Consider the following 21,389-nt stretch of genomic DNA (forward strand, 5'->3'; position numbering starts at 1 on the left):
GACTATTAAAACATTAAAACTGTAAAAAAAAAAAATTGAAATGTGGTGTCTAAACAGACCGGGGTCTATTATAATGTTGATATAATAATAATAATAATAAATATTATTTATGAATCGTTTTTACAATTAAAAATGTTCTGGGCTGTGTTTCCCAAAAGCATTGTAAGCTTAAGTACATCGTAGAGCCATTGAAACCAATGGAGCTACGATCAATTTAGGCTTACGATCCTTTTGGGAAATTCAGCCCTGGATGTTCTTAAAGAGAGCTTCTGACATATTTAGTGGTTTTAAGAGGACAATATTGTCTCTACAGTATAAAAATACGTTAAGCTAAATCTGGTGATGACACCTATAGCTGCTGTTAACACACTTGTTTTCTCTCACACACATGCATTTAGATTATGTAGAATTTACAACAGTCACATTTAAGACCAACAAACTGTTTTCTTGTCATACTTTTTGTGCATTTTAAATCACAATTATATGAATTTTTTAGCAATTTAATTTGAATTTTATTCATTCATTCGTTCTGTTTAATGTTAGAGTTTGTAGTTTTTCAGCACATCTGACAAGCAGATGAGAACTGGCCTCAAACACTGCGTTGCTGTGACTATCGGTCCATAAAACATGGCCTTGACCAGAGGTCACTGTAAATTCCATTACAGCGTCTTTAAGGACTTTCTAATATTTGCATATTTAATATCTGTTAAATATTTACACATTTAAATAGCCAAATATATATGAAAACTACACCTGATAAAAACGATTCAGCTCCAAAATCATGTGATTAATTGTGCTCTGAGAGCGTTTTTTAATTGAAAGATTTCTGCATGTATAATTTAATAAGATGTACATTTGAAATCTTATTAATGTGATGTTCTAGGGCACAGGCAAAGCCAGTGTATGCATTCAGACCCCCAAAAAGCGAGTTAATTTTACTGGAGAATAGATATTTGCTTTAATCTCTAAGGAGTCGTGCCATTTAAATCCTCCAGTCATGGCGTGTGAATGCCAGCTATCCAGAGCGGCGCGAGAGAGAGGCTTCATCCGGCTGGATTAGAGACACATCCAAACACACGGCTGCATTTTTAACACTGGTCAGCAGAAGCATTGAAAAAAAGTCCCCGCTGGAAGAGAACGGAAGGCTTCTCCATTGAACATGAAGCTTTAATCCATCTCCTCCTGTCTTTTTCACCCGCTTTTTCTCTCTCGCCGCACCTTTCCGTGCCTCATTATTGCCAATCATTTGAATGCGAGTGCCCACTGTCACCTGCTCTGTAATCTGATTACTTCATGCAAGAATTAGTATGTATATTTAATGCAGGATTTTCTTTTTTTATCCCTCTCTTCTCAATCTTGATGAATGCAAGGGCGAGGAGCGCGGCTGCCAGCGTCATGCTAATAAATGACAGCTGATTTATGCATCTGTATTCTTTTATTTATAAAAAATAGCAAGCCGTCCGATATTCCGATATTAATAATACAAGTGGATCCACTTTGATTAGGCCAGCGCGGCGAGCTGTGCATATTCAGCATTACAATTAAATCTTCTGATGTGAAATAGGAATGACACGCTAATGAAGCGAGCCAGCGAGCCTGAACCAAGACTGTCCAACATCATTATGGGATATCTTAGATGAAGAGTAATTACGCGCGGAACACTGAAATGTCATTAAAAATCTTCAGTAAGTGATTTAACCCACTATTCCTCACTAATGCCAGACTGTTTTTTTCTCCTATTTCTCCTCCACTCCAGGCCGAGGCCCAACAGAAAGTTCATCTTCAGAAGTTCTGGATGAAGGGGGGAAAAAAATGATATGCAGGGACTTAAGAGAGTGATACAATCGAGTGTCATAATTTAATTTTAATTCGGTGCGTCGGTACTCTATACTGGTGGTATGTAATTGAAATCATTCTTTAATAAATTCTGATGAATTGGCAATTAGGTCGTGGTCTGTTTCCCGAGGTCGGCCTGAAATTGATAGCGCTGGTCCGTGAGCGATATTACTCAGGACTCTTTTAAATATCAGATCTCATATTTTGATATAGATATGTGCTTAATAGATGTTCACGCTTAATCTGATATCTGTCTAAAATCCCAATGGACCATAAAAATGTAACATTTTACATTATTATTATGATTCAAAACAACTGCAAAAACTTCTGACCAGTATATGAATATAATTACGTATCTGATGAAAATACACAATATAAAAATGATCAGTGTCAGCAAGTGTTTATGACTTTCATTTTTTTTTTTTTTTTGTGTGTAAAAATTATATCAATTCTCCTCACTTTTAATTATCATTGTGTATTTTTGTGCTATATAAATGAACTCTGCTTTCTTTTTTATGATCAATGCTTGTTGTTAACCCCTACATGAAATTACATTTCATCATTACATGAACACCCATCATGCAAACAGATTTATTCTATTTATTTTTAGCCTGCACAATAATTCTCGAATTTGAATCCAAATGGTGGTCGGCATCTTTAAGTGGCTCAGTGATCTGTGATATAATGTGTCGGGGGTTTTGTGGCGATGCAGAAAAGCAAATCAGTAATGGGGCCATCGTCAGCTGAGAGCAGGAGACGGGGTGAACACCAGCAACCCTGAGGAGGAGAGACAGATAGACAGAGAGGGAGCCGTCCAACCCAAACGTGCCTTGCAGCCATGCAATTATTTTCTGCAGTGTGTTCCAATATCAACTCGAGAGCAATGCAAATTATTTAAGACACACTTTTTTAGGAGCTGCAATTATAATAATGATGATCTCAATTAGCGTTGCCATCGCCTCGGACTATTTAGCAGGCGATTCTGCAGCCGCAGGCGAGTCCCCACTGGAGAGCAGGAACACAATGTCAGGGCTGAGCGGAGAGGGACGCTTTTGGCCTCTGAATCTCTAAACCTAATTTTGATTTTTTTTTTCACAATAGCACATCATTTTTGACACTTTTTGCTAAGAGACAACTAAATTAGGCTGTTGTATGTGCACGCTGTCATATTAAAGATGCAGTCCACTGTCATACACAATCATTTAAACAGGCCTCTCAGTTTATAGAAACAAACTAAATCATGTGAAGAGTAATGCATTTAAAATGGAAGTCAGTGTGGCATTTCACGGGGATGATTGTTAAAATACACTGTTGTGAAAGTATTTTGTTAACATCACACTAATTTGATCAAATCACTTACCTTAGCATGTCTGTTTGAGGTTATATCACATTTATCAACTTAGTTTTACCATTTTAAGTCGGTTAACACAAACTTTGCATGCATGATGAGCACATGGAAACAAAAAAAGGGACTTTTACATTCACTTCCATGTTCTTCCGCCTAGAAAAATAGTACCACTAAAATAAAGACCTGGAAAATCTAAAGCTTTTCTAATAAACATTTGTGCATAGAGTACTTAATATAAGTGCTTTCACAAAAATACGAGTTAGATTTTATGCTTTTAAACACAGAAAGTCTCACCCCTTAGACTTCAATTGCAAGTGCTTTAAATTCTTAAAAAAATAAAGATTTCAAAATTTCACAGTAGGACAATTTTTTGTTCCCCAAAGAACATTTCAGTGAACAGTTCTTGAAAGACCCACTTTTTTTTTTGTAGTGTGAAGAACAGAATAAGAAATCAGATCATTTAACACCCACATGCATATTTGTCTTAAAGGTACAGTGCCATTTTTTTTTTTTTTTTTTTTCAGTGTCAAAGTAATAGTTCACCCAAAACTTTAAATTTAATGAAAATGCACTCACCCTCAGGGCATCCGTTTACATTTACGTTTATTTTCTTCATTGTAACATAAATAAATTTAGCATTACTTCACTTGCTCACCAGTGGATCCTCTGAAGTGAATGGGTGCCGTCAGAATGAGAGTCCAAACAGCTGTTAAACATCAAAATGATCCACAACATGACTCCAGTTCATCAATTAACAGCTTGTAGTATGAAAAGTTGTGTTGCTATGAGGTGCACAAGCAAACCAAAAAGGGACTTTTCACATTCGCTTACATGTTCATCCGACTAGAAAAATAGTACTGCTGCTTAGACAACTTAAAGCTTGTATAATAAACATTACTGCACATAATACTAAGTGCTTTAACAAAAATATAAGCTCACTATTATGCTTTTAAACACTGAAGAATGTCTCATCCCATAGACTTCAATTACAGCTTTATCCTTAAATATAAGGGTTCCAAAAGAGGGTTTTCACAGGAGAAAAAAACATTTTTAGTTCCCTAAAGAAACTTTCAGTGAACAGTTCTTCTTCTTATTATTTTTAAGCACAAAGAATATTTAAAAAAATCTAAAGATCCCCTTTCCACTATAAACAAAAATATCAGTAAAGTACAATACTATTTACAGTACCTTATTGTTTTGTTTTATGACCCTTTATGTACAGCAATTTGGTCAGCTACTGTTGTTTTTAAATGTGCTCCAGAAATAAACTAAACTTGAAATTATAAAACACCTTTTGTTCACTGAAAGTGTTCCATTGATGTTAAAGGTTCTTCATTGAACCATAGATGCCAATAAGAGAGTACCATAAACAAGATATTTGCATGTTTTTATAAACTAAAGGACGAATTCAATTTTTTTTGTGCTAATTAATATATTTTGACTTACATTAAACCCAGAACAGTCTTTTTTTTTTTTGATCAATAAGGAGTACATGCTAATTTTATTAGTAGACTAGGACATTAGTGAATGTGAGACCTCTACCTAAAGAACAAAATGTATGCTGACCTATTTCAGCTCTCTCAGTTCATGTGAAAAAGGCTTGCACCGCTATCCCATTCTTTTATTCATTGCTCTGTAAATAACTCCACTTTATGAAAAGCAGCAAATGTGACTCACGGATACCTCTAACCACAAGCCATTATTATTTCATGGCCTTTGAAAGAGGGGTCTGTAATGTGGCTCACACTTTAATGTCTGCGCTCACTCTGATGTTGTGTGGTACACAGCGGCCCTTGTTGCACGTCGTATGCCATCCCTCACTTGAATTCACAAACACTTCCAAGTGCATAAAAAGCACGGAAGAATAGTGTCCTGAGAGGTAGCACGCTGTGGAAACTGCTGGAGTAACTGCAGCAAACCGGGCACAGGGGGCGTTTTGATTGGGCGAAACCTACAAAATCCAAATTCTTCTCAGTGACCAGTGGAGGACCTGCTAAAAGACGGATTCTCGGGGGCCTCTTAGCTCGGTCTTTGTGGTAAAGTCGAATCCCTTCAGAGTGAAAGGCCACTGACGGAGCGGCCCATCAGTCAAGATAAAACTGTTATGCATGAAAATGAGCGCCGGGTCACACCAGGGACTTGGGTTCAATCACAGCCTGCCCAAGCACCTGCTCACGACTTTGACAAGTTTGCTTTTACTATTTTACGTGCCTTTTACAATTTTCTTGCAAATTCGTGGTCAACGCATTTCAATTTCAAAGGCAGAAATGAGGTTAAATCACATCTGTCTGCACTGACCCCAAGTAAAACGTGCCATTTCCTTGGGAAAAGGGTTCATCTGTTTGATCAGAGTAAAACCAGGATAAGAAATAAGATCATTTAACACACACATGCATATTTGTCTTAAAGGTACAGTGCAATTTTTTGTTTCAATATAAAAGGAACGGTTCACCCAAAAATTAAAATTTGCTGAAAATGTATTCACCCTTAGGCCATCCAAGATGTAGATGAGTTTGTTTTTTCTTTAGAATAGATTTTGGGAAATTTAGCATTGCATCACTTGCTCACCAGTGAATGGGTGCCGTCAGAATGAGAGTCCAAACAGCTGATAAAAACATAACAATAATTCACAACATGACTCCAGTCCATCAATTACCGTCTTGTAATGTGAAAAGCTGCATGTTGGTAATACAAACAAATCCATCAAGATGTTTTTAAATTCCAACCACTGTTTCCACAAAATTGCTTTCTCTGATCTTATCTGAATCAGGAGAGAAATATGCACAGATCAAGCACCTTTTACAAGCGTAAACAGTCTGAAATAGTTCTAAACAATTATGTTGGTGGATTTTACAGATTATGGGACTCATATTTTTGCCAGAATTTGTACCTGGGGACCCCCTTCGAAACGCGATTGGACTAGTTTTGAGTAGCAAATGGGAGGGTTTTGTTGTGAAAACCTGGCAAACCTGGTTAAAACGACTTAATGATGGATTTGTTTCGTACAAACGTGCAGCTTTTCGCTTAACAAGACATTAATTGATGGACTGCAGTCGCGTTATTGTGATGCTTTTATCAGCTGTTTGGACTCATTTTGACGGCACCCATTCACTGCAGAGAATCCATTGGTGAGCAAGTGATGTAACGCTAAATAAAATCTGTGAAGAAACAAACTCAGCAGGCCTACATCTTTGGCCTGAGGGTGAGTAGCCTAAATTTTCAGCAAATTTTCTCTTTTGGGTGAACTATTGCTTTAAGATTCCTTTCTACCTACACTAAAATGTACAGACCATTGAAAGTATGACATCTGTAGGTTTTAAGGGTCTGAAATTTTGCCTCCACCAATAGAGTGAGTTTGGGGCGGGACTATCGGTTGGTTTCATTATTATAAATTTTAATTGATTACAAAGTGTAGAAAGTCACTAAAAATTATCTCAGCGAGTCGGCTATATGCGTGCTATGCAGACGCCCAGACGCTATGCATTATTTCTGGGAAGTAAACCGCTCCCTCATGCCGTGCTTTCAGCGTTCAAGTAAACACGCTGCAGCTCAACAGGGGGCCAAAAACAAAGCAAATACGCATGAAGATGTGCCGTTTCCCCCAAATAGCCTTTTCAAGTTGTGCCGGGCCACGCTCTCCTCAGATCAAAGCCGAGGACGGAGAACAAGGGCCGCGTCCATTACGCGCACCTCTGGCTGCATGGGCGGCTCCTCTTCCCTTGTCCAAACAACGACTCGAGGTGCCGAGAGCCGGAACAAAGCAGTGCAAGTCGGCTATTAAAGTTTTATTGTTTTTTTTCCCCGCCTCTCTTTTCCGAGCTGTTTTTGAGTTCCTGCGACGAATTCCTCCACGTTGCATAAAAGCATAATGCAGCCCCATTTCCACAGGCTGTGTCTTTGTAGAATAAAAGATATATGTGTACAAAAAAGTAAGAACTCCCTGATGTTGGAGGTAGACAGTTGCTTTTCAAATCCTAGTTTTGGTCCTTTATTTTATTCAGCAGTGAAAAGCCATGAATACAGAAAATAATGACGGTCGTTACAGTTCTCAATCGTGACCTCTACTCTCGCAGAAATCCGTAACATATGGACACAGTACACGGTAATGAAAAGTATCAAAAAGGAGTCTCGATTCGAAGGAAACGAAACCAAACGAAAAGTCAAAAACAACCAAAAGGTATTCACCAATTACATAAACATGTTTTTTTTGCTACAGTCCCAATTTACTGTATACATAGGGGATCATATTCCCGGAGAATGATAGTTATTAGAAAGGATACATGACTCAACTGCCAGACGTAATGCTTCAGAACGTATGCACAGAGGTACAAGCAATAAATACACACATTAGGAAAAGCCTTACAGCTACGCAACGCAGATGCAGGAAAAGCAGGTTTGCTATTCTTAGCAAGCAATGAGAGAACAGTAAAAATTCATGAAATTCAGGAGAAAAAAACACTGATCTTTTTAGCTTAGAAAAAAATGTCTGGTAAATTCATGGGTCCACCAACATTTTTTTTTTTTTGTATCTTTTTACATAATATGCACAATTATCAAAATACAGACAAAATCATCCCAGAAAAAAACCCAGACAATCCTAAAATCTATTGGAGGAGATTGCCGATCTGGAGGTTCTTCTGGTATTATGTGCAAGCAACTATTTTAGACATTTTTTAAAATGTTTTTACAAAACCCATGCAAACTCTACAGGTAATATGCATTCTGTGGCTGAGAGTTTCTTTTGTCGATCATCATCATCATCATCATCATCATCTCCTCCCGGAAACAGTATAGCTGAGGTATGCACACTTTATGCACTTAGTCCATCAATATCATCCTGACGTTTTATTATACGTGTTTATTAATTCTTATTTCCAGTCCACCAAATGAATTTAGACATGCATTTTTTTAATAACACAATATCCCCTTACAGGTATTTTTACATATTCATTCTACAAATGTTCTGAGGACAAACTAGTTCAATGCAAACCTTCCACATCTGCCTTTGGGAATGTAAACTGGCGCTTTTGGCGACGTCCTGCGTGAATCGGGCGGAAAAATGTGTCGGTGGCGTTCTAACGATTCGTGCAATCTGCCATTTTTTCGCGTTGTGAAGAGGTAGAAGCCTTTTTTGGATAAGTGGGAGAACCCTTTTTTGTATCTTCTTATTCAAAGACGCTGCGTCCTTATATTTGGTGCCATAAAATTATTATGAATGTCATCTTCAAGTCAATTTGCTGACTCCAGCAAAGGATAAGGGATACGCTTTGTTCCTGGATCCAGCTTCGCTGTCTTATTAGTGTGTGTTTGTGTGTGTGAGAGAGTGTGTGTTGGTGTGCTAAAACTAGCAGCCAACCCTTCGGTTTGGCACGAAACGGGAACAACTGCACAGTATGTTTCACACACAGAGAGACAAACTTTGACATTATCGGTTACAACACAAAGCAGTTATCCGTTTCAAATGGGTTTTCTGCATTAGAGAACAATCAAAGAAAGAGAGAGAGAGAAGAAAAGGAAACAGGCTTTGCGTTATTTTCATCTCCATCCGCTGTATAAGAAGAGGCAGAAGTCTGTATAACTTTGGTTTGACTGAAAACAGAAGCAAACTTTAAAGCAACAACCGCTTTTCCTCGATGACATAGCAACGTTCAAATCAAAGCGTTTCACCTCAAATAACCGGTTGCTACTTATACACCATACATGGTCTAACCACAAACCTTCCCATGATCCAACACGAGCTGTGTCTATATAGCCATGAATTATACAATGAGTCTGAATCAATGGAGCAAAGCAAACGTCAGCTGGAAAAGGATTGGTCCTCTTCCTGTCATGGCTCTGTTGTTTGCTTTTACAATATAACCAAGCCACATCATTTCATAACGACTTGAAATCATGACTTTTTTGGCTTCACTAGATATCTTAAAGTTTGGTTACTATATTTTCGGTTTCGGCTCTGAAGAAACTGACGGATATAAGACATGACAACGTTGGACAGTCACAATGAACAGTACATTTCACTAGTAAAAACGATGACAAGATGGCTTACGCAAATCATAATAATAATAAAAAAAAAGGAGGAATACAAAAGTAACGTTTTCTGCACTTCCACAAATGGTTGTTTTGGTCATGATCCATTTATAGCTGCTCTCTCGCTCTACCGTGACCACATGACGGTCGCTGAATCGAGGTCTTCCCGTTTTATTTGGGGTCGACCGACATCACGAGGCCAGAGCGAGCGCTCCGTCTGTCGATCAAATTACATCAAAATCATTTTCTCTTTGTACAGGGCTAAAGGAGACAATCCCAGAGGTTATTTGAAGGTAGTTAGTGGAAAAAAAAAATCTTCTCTTTGTACTAGTTAAAGTCACAGAAGACTGACCAAAGAGGCTGGCGGCTTCTGTCTAAGCTATTGGCCGTTGATAGTGTTGGCTTTGGTTTCTAGCTGTTGCCTGTGACTCTTTGCAGGTAGACAAAGCTTTAGAACAAGGAGGTAAAGAGACTAGAAGAATATGCAGAGACGCATCTTTTTCTTTTGTGTTTTCCCTCTCAGCGTGGTGCTCGCAGCAGTTGCGACTGAATCACATTTCACGTTTTCAGCAGAAACGGAGCTAGTGAGACTCAAGACCTACTTTGTGTACTTTTTTTTGGACGGCTGCAACAGTCTTGATACCTTGGTTGTGTTACTGATGTGATTTTAAGAAATGCCATTTACAGTTGGTGGTGCCGCAAACATGACTCGAAATGAATGTAAGCTACGTCGCGGGAAGAACAAAACGACAATGATGGGGGGGGGGGGCAAAAACAAAATAACAACAACAACGAAAAACAGCTTTTTTTCCTTTTTAAAATTTTGTCGACATACAGGCAGTGACACTAATTTTTGATACTACTCATGTGCAAAAAATAACAGAGCAACAACTTGAATTGAACCAGCAATTGCATCTAACACCGACGACTACTGTGGCTTGGATATTCACAAACTTAAAACTTCTTTTTTTGGCAGTATATGTGGCCGTTGGCTTTCTACAAAACGGACTCGCTCCCGTTTCACTTGTGTCATTTTTCGGTCCGTGAGCCTCGTGTTCGTTGTGTGAGGTGGCCGAGCTGATTCGAATGAAATCTTGTCCTTTTGTTCTTCCTTTTATGTTTGTTTTTAAACAGCAGACGTCTCATGTCTGTCCATCTGTGGTCCCTAAAGATCTGCGCTATAGATTTTCTTCGGGCCAGTCTCCAGATGCATGCTAAATAAATACTCCCGCCTGCTGCGTCCAGTCTTTTTGCGTTCGCGGTGGTTGTGGATTAGTTGAGGGGCGGGGCCTGAAAGGGGTAGAACCCCAGCGGAGGGGTGGGGCAAAATAGTCATTCCAGATCCTCCGATAGGTTGCCCTCCTCAAGCTCCCGGTCATCATCCAGCTCAGGACTGTGATTGGCTGTGGTCACCAATGACATCGGACAGTCCTCGTCGTCCATGTTTAGTGGCTCCTCCTTGACGTGAATTGGAGGCCTGTGTAAGCGAAAAAATGATCCAAAATTTAGAGGAAGGTCTGGTCAAACACGTCAAAGATTACACTAATACTGCATTTATTTAAATAAAAAATACAGTACAATAATATGAAATATTATTACAACATAAAATAACTGTTCTTAAAATATTTAAAAGTGTAATTTATTCCAGTGATCAAAGTTGAATATTTTACATCATTACTGCAGTCGTCGGTGTCACATGATCCTTCAGAAATCATTCTAATATGCTGATTTGGTGCTCAAGACACATTACTTATTATCAATGCTGAAAACAGTTGTGCTGCTTAATATTTCTGTGGAAACTGTAATAAATTTTTTTCAGATTTCTTTGATGAATAGAAAGCGCAAAAGAACAGCATTTAGTTGAAATATACTTTTTTGTAACACAAAAGTCTTTACTGTCACTTTTGCTAAATTTAATACGTCTTTTCTGAATAAAGGTATTCATTTCTTTCAAAATCTTACTGCCCCTGAACTTCTACATGGTAGTGTAATAACAACAACAACAAACAAACAAACAAACAAACAGGATATACAGGACCTAATATGACTCTTATCCCACTTATTACTTATTAAATAAATATATTGTTAAATGAGACGAAAAAGACATGAAACTACTACAGCTATAAAGAAATGTGGTTGCCAGTATATAGTTTCGCCAGCATTACACAAAAAATATTTGATAGGAAAAATGCAGCTACCGACCAATCAGAATCAAGTATCACAGGAATCTGTCAAAATAAGTACCTATAGGCTTCGTAGTCTATAGGAAAAGCAAATCTAAGATCTAATAACAAAACTGTTATGAAATAAAAAGCAGTGTAAAAACCGTAACTCATCAACCACGCAAAAAAAGATTAGGCACACGCATTCAACACGGCATCCTTAACTCAAGATGTCTGTATTTTCAAAGTTGCAAAATAGCGTTAACAGCAATTAAACCCAGATTAATGAAGCGCGTGTGGAAACGTGAAACCGTTGACAGTAAAATATGCTCGCCGCTGAGAAGTTTACTGATGGCACCTGCTATTTAAAAGGGAAAAAAGGAGTAGCTGCAGCCCCATTATAAATAATGGAGAATTTCTCATCCTCTCACCCCTGGAGCAAAGAGGGGGGGTTTGTTGGGTGGGCGGGGGGAGAGTGGAGCTTTTTTTTTTTTTTTTTTTATCTTGTTAATAGAAAGTGCAGGCCTTCGTTAATATGCAGGGGCTGTGGTGGCACTTCTCAAGTGAGGAGACAACCTGCAGCTAGGCTCCACCATTAATCAACTTCAGACTGCCAGTTGCCTCGGACACCATGATCCATGTTTTTAACTCCAAATGGATGAATATCTTTACCGACTGCCAATAAATGTAGGGAGGAGGGTAAAAAAATGGTGAAAAAACATGGAGCGGTTTGGCGAAGAGTGGCGAGATGCTGAAACGAGGGCGGAAGTAGGGTTACTAACAAGAATAATAACTCTGTCATACACAAACAAGGCTTAACATGATCTCGGGCCCTTGGCAGGGAGAGAGGTTTGTGCTACCATGATAAATCTGACAAAACCTAATTATTTCTGACACGTCGGATGCATCAGGAAATCCCGCTGGACTGGAGAGAGAGGGAGAGAGAGAGAGAAAGAGAGAGAAATCCTTATCAACTAGTCTCTGTATTAGGCCATGTCTGGCTGCTCTCTCCTGGGTCGCGCTCATCAATGGCACGGGGAACTTTGAATATGAAAAGAATTTTAAAAGGTACAGATTACTTTAATATTTATAGCAAAATAGATTAACATTCAGATGTGGAAGCGCCGGGATGTTTCTGTCTCCTGTACTCGGCTACGTGCGCTGGAGAGAAAGGGGGCGACTACGCCGGACCGCCACAATGATATATTTCACACCCTCAAGAAATACCTGCACATGCGAATTAAAAAGTTCTCCTTTCTTTATTAAAGCAATTAATTCAAGCACAATGGCATCTGGTCGTCAGACAATGTAATCTTGAGTAAAGATACGCTTTCCTTGGCATGTCCATCGGCCATTACTAGTTATTTTTTCTTTTTACTAATTTGACAGTTTCATATAATTTTCATAGGTTTATGGAATTCGTTATTGGTATTTCCATTCGTTCTCATCATTTAATAGGCATGTTAGCCATTGGTAAATGTTTGCAATCATCTATTTTGTCATTGTAACAAACTGGTGCTATAAAAGACATTTTTGACTGTCACTGCTCATCAATAAAGTCCTCTCTTTTACAACTTTGTTGCAATTTATACAATTGTGTGTAATTTTTGCAACTTTAGCATTTGCATAAATTCATCCTCTGCCATTTTTACCATGATAATTATGCTAAAATGTTCATAGACATCTATTTTGCCATCAAAAATAGTGTAACTTTCCACCAGCCGCATTTTTATGCAAACTGATATACACTTAAAGATATTATGTAGCAACAAATAATCAAGTTTTAGTCTGCAAACAACAATTTTGGGTGAGAATATTCACCTGCGATTTTTTTTATTTTTTATTTTTTGGTCATTTTAATTTGTCTTAATTTTCTGCTCATTACTAAAGTTCTTTTTCATAGTTTTTCTTCTTTGCTAGAATTTTATGCAGTTTTCGTAAATGTAATTTTTGCATTTTTGTTTATTTATGTAAATTGTTCATTCTCATAATTTCTTTGCAATCTTAGCCATAACAGTGCCGCTAGAATCTATTTTGGTATCAAAAAGTAATAAATAGTATGTTCACCTGTGATTAAAAAAATATTTTTGTCATTGTAATTCACCATGTTTTTTATTAGGTCTTATTTTACTGACACTACAGCCATAAAATTTAAGCTATAATGTTAGTAAACATCCATTTTGTCATATTAAGGTTTGATAGGGCTATAAAAGACACCGTTGACCGTCAACGGTCACCTAACGTTCCGCAGGCCACATTTATCGTACAATAACAAACAGATATACTTAAAGATATTACGGCGAGACAAATGATCCCGGTCGGTCCGACGTTCCACTGGCCATTAAGCTCGACACAGGCCTTTACTCCTAATGTGAAGAAGCATGGCTTACAGCTTTCATTTGCATTAATTATAAATCAGCGGCATGCTTGTGAGGTCGGAGGAGGAAGGAGAGAGGAAGAGAGAAATGATTAGTCCTTGCCGTCCCTTCTCCACTGTATTAAGATGTCAGGATGAGTCATTTTGTGTTTAATGAGAGGCTGGCATGAGAAAATCTGGAGCCGGAGTCTGTGCCAGTCTGTGTGTGTCTGTAGACACTGGCACAGAGCTTGAGCAAAGACGCTTCACATGCCCAAAATGATCAGAGACCACTATGACAGCAAACACTACCAATTTCAAGCATGTTTGTGCAAGTGTGTGTGTTTAAAATATTTTAATAGTGTTTAAAAAGTTTTACTACATGGTTCTCTGGAATGCTTGATTCTGATTGGTCAGTTGCAGCAGAGTGATGAAATATATATATATATATATATATATATATATATATATTTTTTTTTTTTTTTTTTCTGAATAATTACTGCTAAACATTAATATTGAAGTTTTTTTTTTTTTTCTTTTTGGCACAAAACTTTTTTTGCAATAATGACTGCACATAATTCCTTAAATTAAGGAAAATGAGAAATATTTAACCAATTTTACTTTCATAAAGTGACATATTTCAAAGTAAGCAATGGATGAACAATAAGTAAAATAAAAATTTTCTCAATTGAAAATTCACTTGATAAAAAATGCATTTAAAAAAAATAACAATTATTAAGTTTTATTTCATATTGAAAAACTGTCAGATTATCTTTGTATTCTGCATGCATGACAACAAACAATTCTTTTTCATCTAAACAAAATATAGAAAACAGAACATGTCAAAAATCATACATGTGCTCATACACACATCTAGTCAGACAGATGCCATTAATGCAACATGCTCAGAGAAAGGTTAGTCTAATTGTTCTGTTTCTCAGGAGACAAAATGTGAATATGTTGTCCTCTTTAGCCTCTTCATTATTAAATGCAGCCCCGAAAAAGCTACTCGCAAAACATATTTCTTCCATTTTGAGCATGTAGAGGTCATGTAACAGGGACTTCACCTTTATTGAGCATTTATGTCTTCACGCTTCGGCCAGAAAGAAAGAAAGTATGACAGACGGACAGGCAGAAAGAGAGAGAGAGAGAGAGAGAGAGAGAGAGGGGGTGGGTCTAAAAACACCAGACTTAACTGTCCGCTATTAAAAGTTAAATAACCTGAGGGAGTGAATACACAGGGATTCTGTCTGGATCTCAGATTTGGCCCACTTCACACTACTGTCCCACTTCTGAATCAAGCACACTCCTATTAACACACATTTCCAGAGCGCGCAGTGTGTTTTTAGCTAATAGGGTCTTTGGGTTAGCATTAGCAACTCTGTGCATGAAAATGCATGAAATGTGTGCGTGTGCAGGTCTGACGGCATGCGACACACTTCCCGCTGCCCTTAACGCTCGTGCTACTATCTTTGGCTCGGTAAACACAGCCATCCAGCATGAGTGACATCACTGATTAGGGCGAGCACATGTTCTATATCACCATTCCTCCGACCGGCACCGCATTAATCTTTCATCAGCCCGTGCTCTCTCTCTCTGTCTCCTTCTTTCTCTCTGTGAGCCATTAAAAAAGATGGAAAGGCAAAGATTTTAAAGTAATTAATGATATAGTTAGCTGCTAAATATTAATAGGAATGGTCTTGCATAAAATATAACATCTAAACCTCTGCGATGCGGACAGTGGGGTAATTACAAGGGAATCTATAATTATGGCAGCCTTCACTTCTTACCTATTTATAGGTAAGAGCAGTAATCCAAGAACCAAATGTACACTTAACCCTCAGGTCTACATCATGATTTTTTTTGTATGCATATGTAATTTAAGAACTTTGGGAATATTTATACCTCTGCTGGTTCAAAGCAAATAAATCTGGAAAAAAAATTAATAAAATAAAATTTATATTTTTTTTATTATTAATAATTATTTTATTACTGAAAAAGTACAATATAACATTTTTTTGGGCACAAAAACTCACTTTTTGCTATAATTTCCACACATCTTCCCTTAGCATTTTATATATATTTTTTAAATAAATAACATCAACATGAAATAAATTTTATTATTGCTAAACTATAATGACAAAATTGAAGGTAAACCCATTTTATTTCCATGAAATGACATATCTTAGAATAAAACTGGATAAACAATGAGTAAGTTTGGTCAATTGAGTGAATTTAGTTTTAAAGGTAATTTAGGAATGAATTTAGAAATGAGTGAATTTAATTTAAACAATTCAGGAACCTTGTGAATACTCATACCTCTGCAGAATCAGTGCTAAAAATCTTTAAAAAAATATACACAATTATTTATCATTATTTATTTCTATAATAAGTAGTTATTTTAGGATTTTAAATACAAAATAAAAGCAAAATTGACCCCATAGTGATAGTAATATTAGATAATAAAATAGCCCATTTTTCATGATCCAATCAAATCCTGTTGGATGAAATCAGGCCCTGCTGAATATTTTGTAAATAGGTCACATTATAAACGTTAATGTGCCATTTTATGTCTAAATGCACGTGTATATGTGTGTGTGAACTCACAATTGGGTCTGTGGGGAGTATCCGGGACTGCTGTGTCCGTTAGTGTCCAGGTGATCTAGTGTGCCGTTGAGATCTTCATGCGTGGTGCCCTGTAATAGGCCGGTTGGGCTGCCGCTCATCAGTCCTGGAGGACTCGCTCCCATCATACCTGACGCGCTATTCATCAAGCCTGGATTACCCAGCAACGGCAAAGAGGTCTCCGCCAACGCAGCCTATGAGAGAAAGAGAGAGGGAATAGTTATACTCAAGCATTTTCAAGCCTTTTCAGCAGTCGGCATGTCACAGCGCACAGCTTCCAGCTCGTTCCAGATTATCTCCTCTTTTTTTATCGTGTTACTTCCGAATTATTGCTGAAGAATCAGTATGATAAAAAAAGATGAGAACTGCCACAAAGTGGCAGGAAAAAAAACAACGGGAAAGTTTCGAAGTTGCAAAAACAATCTCTTCACCTTACAAGACAGGCCTCAAATGAATAGCGAATAAAGAAAGCACGAGCATCCACATGATAATGAAACCATCCAAAACTTTACCTCAAAACAGTCAAAGAAAAAAAAAAAAAGACTCCTGACATTTTTGCCTCCTGCACATTAAAGTTATATACAGTAATTAAATTTTAAAGTTTTTGCCACAAGCACCTCGCTGGCCGACACTGCGAAGCCAAATCATTTATGACAGTTTGGATAAATATTAATGATTATGCCCTCGCATTTGCACAGGCTGCTATCAATCTGAGGCCAGGCTGGCAGAGAAGGTACCTGCCTCTACCACACGGTGTCCTTCTAGACTCTCACTGACTGTGCCAACCTCACACAGACAGACAGACACACACACACACACACACACACACTACCTGTAAGCTGGCGTTGAGAGCTGCCCCATAACCCAGACTGGATGGCAGGTTCTTGACCAGCGTTGGGCTCCTGACCACAACAACACAAATGCTGAATTATATTTCTATTAATCTGACTGTAATAGCATCTGAAAAAAACATTTATAGTGTGTTTGTGTGTGTACCCTGTTATCTTCTGAGATCTGCGTTTCTGATATTCCATTTCATCCACGGTCCACACAGCGCCCTTCACGTTCTCCACCCGGACGAAACACTTGTGCAGGCTGAGGTTGTGTCGCACTGCGTTCTGTTAAACATACAAATATACAACAAATTTTTAATGAGAGCATTTACTTTTGTATATAATGTATTAGTGTGCATGATTTATCATTGCATTATATTCTAAAAAAAGAAAAAAGTTGATCATTTATTAAAGCTTTCTGCTGGCGTAATCAAGGCCACATAGGTGGGGAAAACATATTAACCAATAATATCACAGCCTATCATCTACCGCTGAACACTATTGTTGTTGTAACATGTTATGGCAGATTAAAACTAGATTGTGGCAGTTATTTAAAGATTAAAGGCCATAATAAGTAGGAAATGTAGATGTTTCAAGTTTAGAAATTGAAAGGAAAAAACAAAAACAAGCAATAATTAAAATACATATTTATTCAATTTTATCAAAATGACCCATAAACTCTCTCATAATCAAGAAGCATGAATAAAAAAATAAAGAAATATGGTGAGTCTTGTATGTCGCCATAAAAGAATCTAATTAAAACATGTAGCAAAGAAGCCAAATAATAACCTTTGCTCATATTACATTTTTTTCATGTTTTATTTGAGGGGCGGGTGTTTTTTTGCTCTAAGAAAAGGGAGAGAGAGGAATAAAAAAACCCTCATAAGCAGATCTCGCATCTGACCTGAAAATCCCAGGATTTGATTGATCTTAATGCCCATGGCTCTGAATATGATAATTTTAATATTAATGAGCAAATGAGCAGTTTTATTATGCATGCTATATAGTTATAACTAATAAGCTGGCGGGGCTGAGAGCTCGATCCCCAAGCTGAGCTGATGAGACCAAGCACAGATATTAAATCACCTTTCATTCCTTTTTAAAAATTCTCTCTGTTAATCAAATGACAATCCCGTCACCAGCCGGCCGTGCCCGGGCCCTCACAAAAGAGCAGGGAGGCTCCGAATGGAAATTCCTGCTCCGCTATTGTAGAAGGTGGGACCCGAATATGCCGAAAGCCCCTGCTTTGCCTCTTTGTTCCAGTCGGGACCAGATTAAAATATGGAGTTGATAAGGACAGAAGCGAAGAGAGCTGGAAACAGGGATGCATATGCGGCTACAAGGCCATAAAATGCCTAAAAACGCTCATCCGTGCATCTCCAAACACACGCTCTGGCAGTAAATGAGTCGTGGCCCAGCATGCATCTGTACGGGGAGCTATTGCACACCCTTGTGGAGCTGTAATCATACACCAGCATCATTAGCAAGCCAAATCCAAATTAATTCACTTTGCTAAATCTAGTGCTGGGAAATGCTTCGCATGCTGATGAGAGCCGGAGAAACCTTTGAGAGGACCTGCGTCGGAGTTAAAATAGAAAGGGAAAAACGGCCGTGAATCTTATCGACACGCACCGCGCTCTCCTGTCTAAAAATAGAGGATGGTTTTTATTGTATCCTCCTTTTCTTTTCATTCCCGTCTGACAATGTATTTGTTGGGACAGAGATACAAATGAGGCCTTTTGTACTGGGAAATAAAGTGTGTTTCCTGGATGACAGGGGCATTAGCGCTTTAGAGCCAAGCGAGTCTTAACCCCTCTCTCCATTTGTCTTGTTCTCTTTTGCTTTTTGTCTCGCTGCACAAGTTATAGTGTGTACGAAGCCTTGGCCGACATCAACAACAACAAGAAAAGGGATGTAGCGGAGTGCGTCTACAAGGCAAACAGCCATCTTTCAAACTAATTAACCAATAATATGCAGGGTGGGGAGGGAGGAAAAATGAAAAGGAGACACTGAGAAAGCAGTAATACGCCACGTCTAACAAAAGGTGCTGATGATTGAGTGGCTGGTTAGTAATTAGCGCGTCAGAGCGCACACCTCCCCGTCAAGACTCGGCTATTAATTGCACCAAATTAGAAAACGATATCAGAGGCTGAATTATTCTTTCACTTGTCAGAGAGAGTGAGCGAGAGCAAGATAAAGAGAGAATTCGTCCTTTTCAGGAGGCAGGTTAAAAAGAGGCGCGATTGCCGTTAATCGGCCCACGTCCCTCGCAGGCCTCCGTAGCACGTTACCTTCCAGGTGGCGGCGTTGCGTCTGAAGTAGGCGAAGGTGCGTGTGAACCAGCTGTAGATTTCGTTGAGTGTTAGCTGCATGTCACCTGACTCCAAGATGGCCTGCGATGAGATGCCATTAAGCGGCACGTTAGAAACTAGAGTGCGTCGAGGCGCTCTCACCCAGATTTAATTCAAGCAGCAATTAATTACAATCTAATCAGGCTAAAGCTAATTTATTTCCCACTCACCTGCCTGATGAGGGTTGCATAAGTAAATGGCGGCCTGACGTCGGCGTTCTTGTAAAACTCGTAGTTTGGGGCGATCTCTGCGGAGAAAAATAAAGAAAGAAAGCAGCAGATAAATAAAAAAAATAAATAAATAAACCCAAGTGTCGCCACCTGGGATAATTGCTAAACGTGTCTCCGCCAGGAATTCATTCAGGATTTTATCAAATTAAAACGAGAGGCGAGTTGGGGGTGGGGGGGACACTTCAAATCAGCATTTTACATGTCCAACTAAATACATTTTTAATTAATCTCTCTCTGGAGAAATCTTAAACATTAACACGCTCGTGAAATTAGAGCCCGCGTCGATATTTTGTATGTGTCTGAATAATTCATGCCTTCCCTGCTGCTCCAACACTTGCGGAAGACCAGTAAATATAAACATCAAACAAGATGTTTTTACATGCATTGCCTTCTTGAATATTGCATAATTTTATATTTGCCTGTAATTAAAATGCATTGAATATTGATGATTTGATTTTAGCCTCATTTGCATAAAGACTGAACAAAAAAAAAAAAAAAACATCAACGAACCTGAAGACAAGGGCATAGAGTATTTGTCGGTGTGGCGTCTGCGCATGGCGCCCATGCTGGGCACGTTTGCGGGACTGAGGACGTTGGGCACCTGGGGCATCTGGGAAAGGGGCGTGACTGGAGCAGTGGGCGTGGTGGGCGTCTGAGGTAAGTTGGGGGGCGAGACAGACGGGAGGTTCTTTGACATGGTGACGCTGGAGACGAGATTCAGCTGTAGAAGAGAGAGAGAGGGATTTAAACGAGTGCTGGCTCATTCCTACAGCTGTGTTTCCCCTAATAAGCAAAGGAGGAAGCAGCCAATCTGCACTAATTACAGGATGAAATTGTATCATAAGAATTCTAATTAGAGCACGCTGTTAAAGATTATCTAATGATCAAGCTGTGAGTTATCCCGGCCCATCTCTATCCCATAAGAGCTCCCTGGACGCAAAACACACACGCGGTGAGAAGAACATCACCTGGCTTCCTGCCATAACCTGGTGCCTTGCTAGTGATCCATCTCGCTCTCTTCCTGTCTTACCATCCAGACACAAGAGTCAGGTTTTTTATCGATATGCACATATCCTCTGCTTTTTTTTTGCACTTCACCCAAGTGGAAAATTCCACCCTGACCTTTAGTCTCGCCGTTAACTCCTTCAAATGGAAATGACATCATAACTTATTCAAACCAAATTGCCTTAATTGTGAATTGGCAAACGGAATTCCGGTGCTGTCGGAATTGAAAATGACCGCTGGTTGGACATCAACAATCATTTGTGGCACGTGTTGATAAATACAATAAAATGTCAAGCCGGCTGTTCTCAGGCAGTTGCTCTATAGACAATTACAGCTCCACTTAACGATAATGAGATAATGCCAACACAGAGAGTGGCATGCGCTTTACCACTTCGCGAGAAATCAATGACTCCTCTAGGGGAATGTTGTATCCTGGCTAACGACTGGAACTAAGACCTTGAAAGGAAATTAATGACAGAGACGCATTGTCTACCAGAGGGATGTCTTAGCAAAAGGGTAAACGGTTTTGCTGTTGACATTACATTACATGCTAAGTAAATACTTGTGTCTTAAAGTCAATAAGAAATCAAAATTGACCCCCATTACTTCTAAAGGT

General features: G+C 38.6%; 1 protein-coding gene across 5 annotated transcripts in view; it reads right to left on the reverse strand.

The window, feature by feature from the left end:
- Nucleotides 1-7,151: 7,151 nt before the first annotated feature.
- Nucleotides 7,152-21,389, reverse strand: part of foxp2 (forkhead box P2) — a 98,642-nt gene continuing 84,404 nt past the window's right edge. For 4 of the 5 annotated variants that reach the window (XM_058773450.1, XM_058773448.1, XM_058773445.1 and 1 more), the window contains 7 exons: nt 20,279-20,489; nt 19,709-19,785; nt 19,479-19,580; nt 17,351-17,472; nt 17,187-17,256; nt 16,337-16,548; nt 7,152-10,688 (listed from right to left, as the gene is read on the reverse strand). In XM_058773450.1, the coding sequence (XP_058629433.1) occupies nt 10,544-10,688; nt 16,337-16,548; nt 17,187-17,256; nt 17,351-17,472; nt 19,479-19,580; nt 19,709-19,785; nt 20,279-20,489 (939 nt within the window). In that variant the 3' untranslated portion in view covers nt 7,152-10,543. The remainder of the gene's footprint in view (nt 10,689-16,336; nt 16,549-17,186; nt 17,257-17,350; nt 17,473-19,478; nt 19,581-19,708; nt 19,786-20,278; nt 20,490-21,389) is intronic. The other variant, XM_058773449.1, reaches the window with a different exon arrangement.

Source organism: Onychostoma macrolepis, chromosome 04 (genome assembly GCF_012432095.1).
Source record: "Onychostoma macrolepis isolate SWU-2019 chromosome 04, ASM1243209v1, whole genome shotgun sequence".
NCBI classification, from domain to species: Eukaryota; Metazoa; Chordata; class Actinopteri; order Cypriniformes; family Cyprinidae; genus Onychostoma; species Onychostoma macrolepis.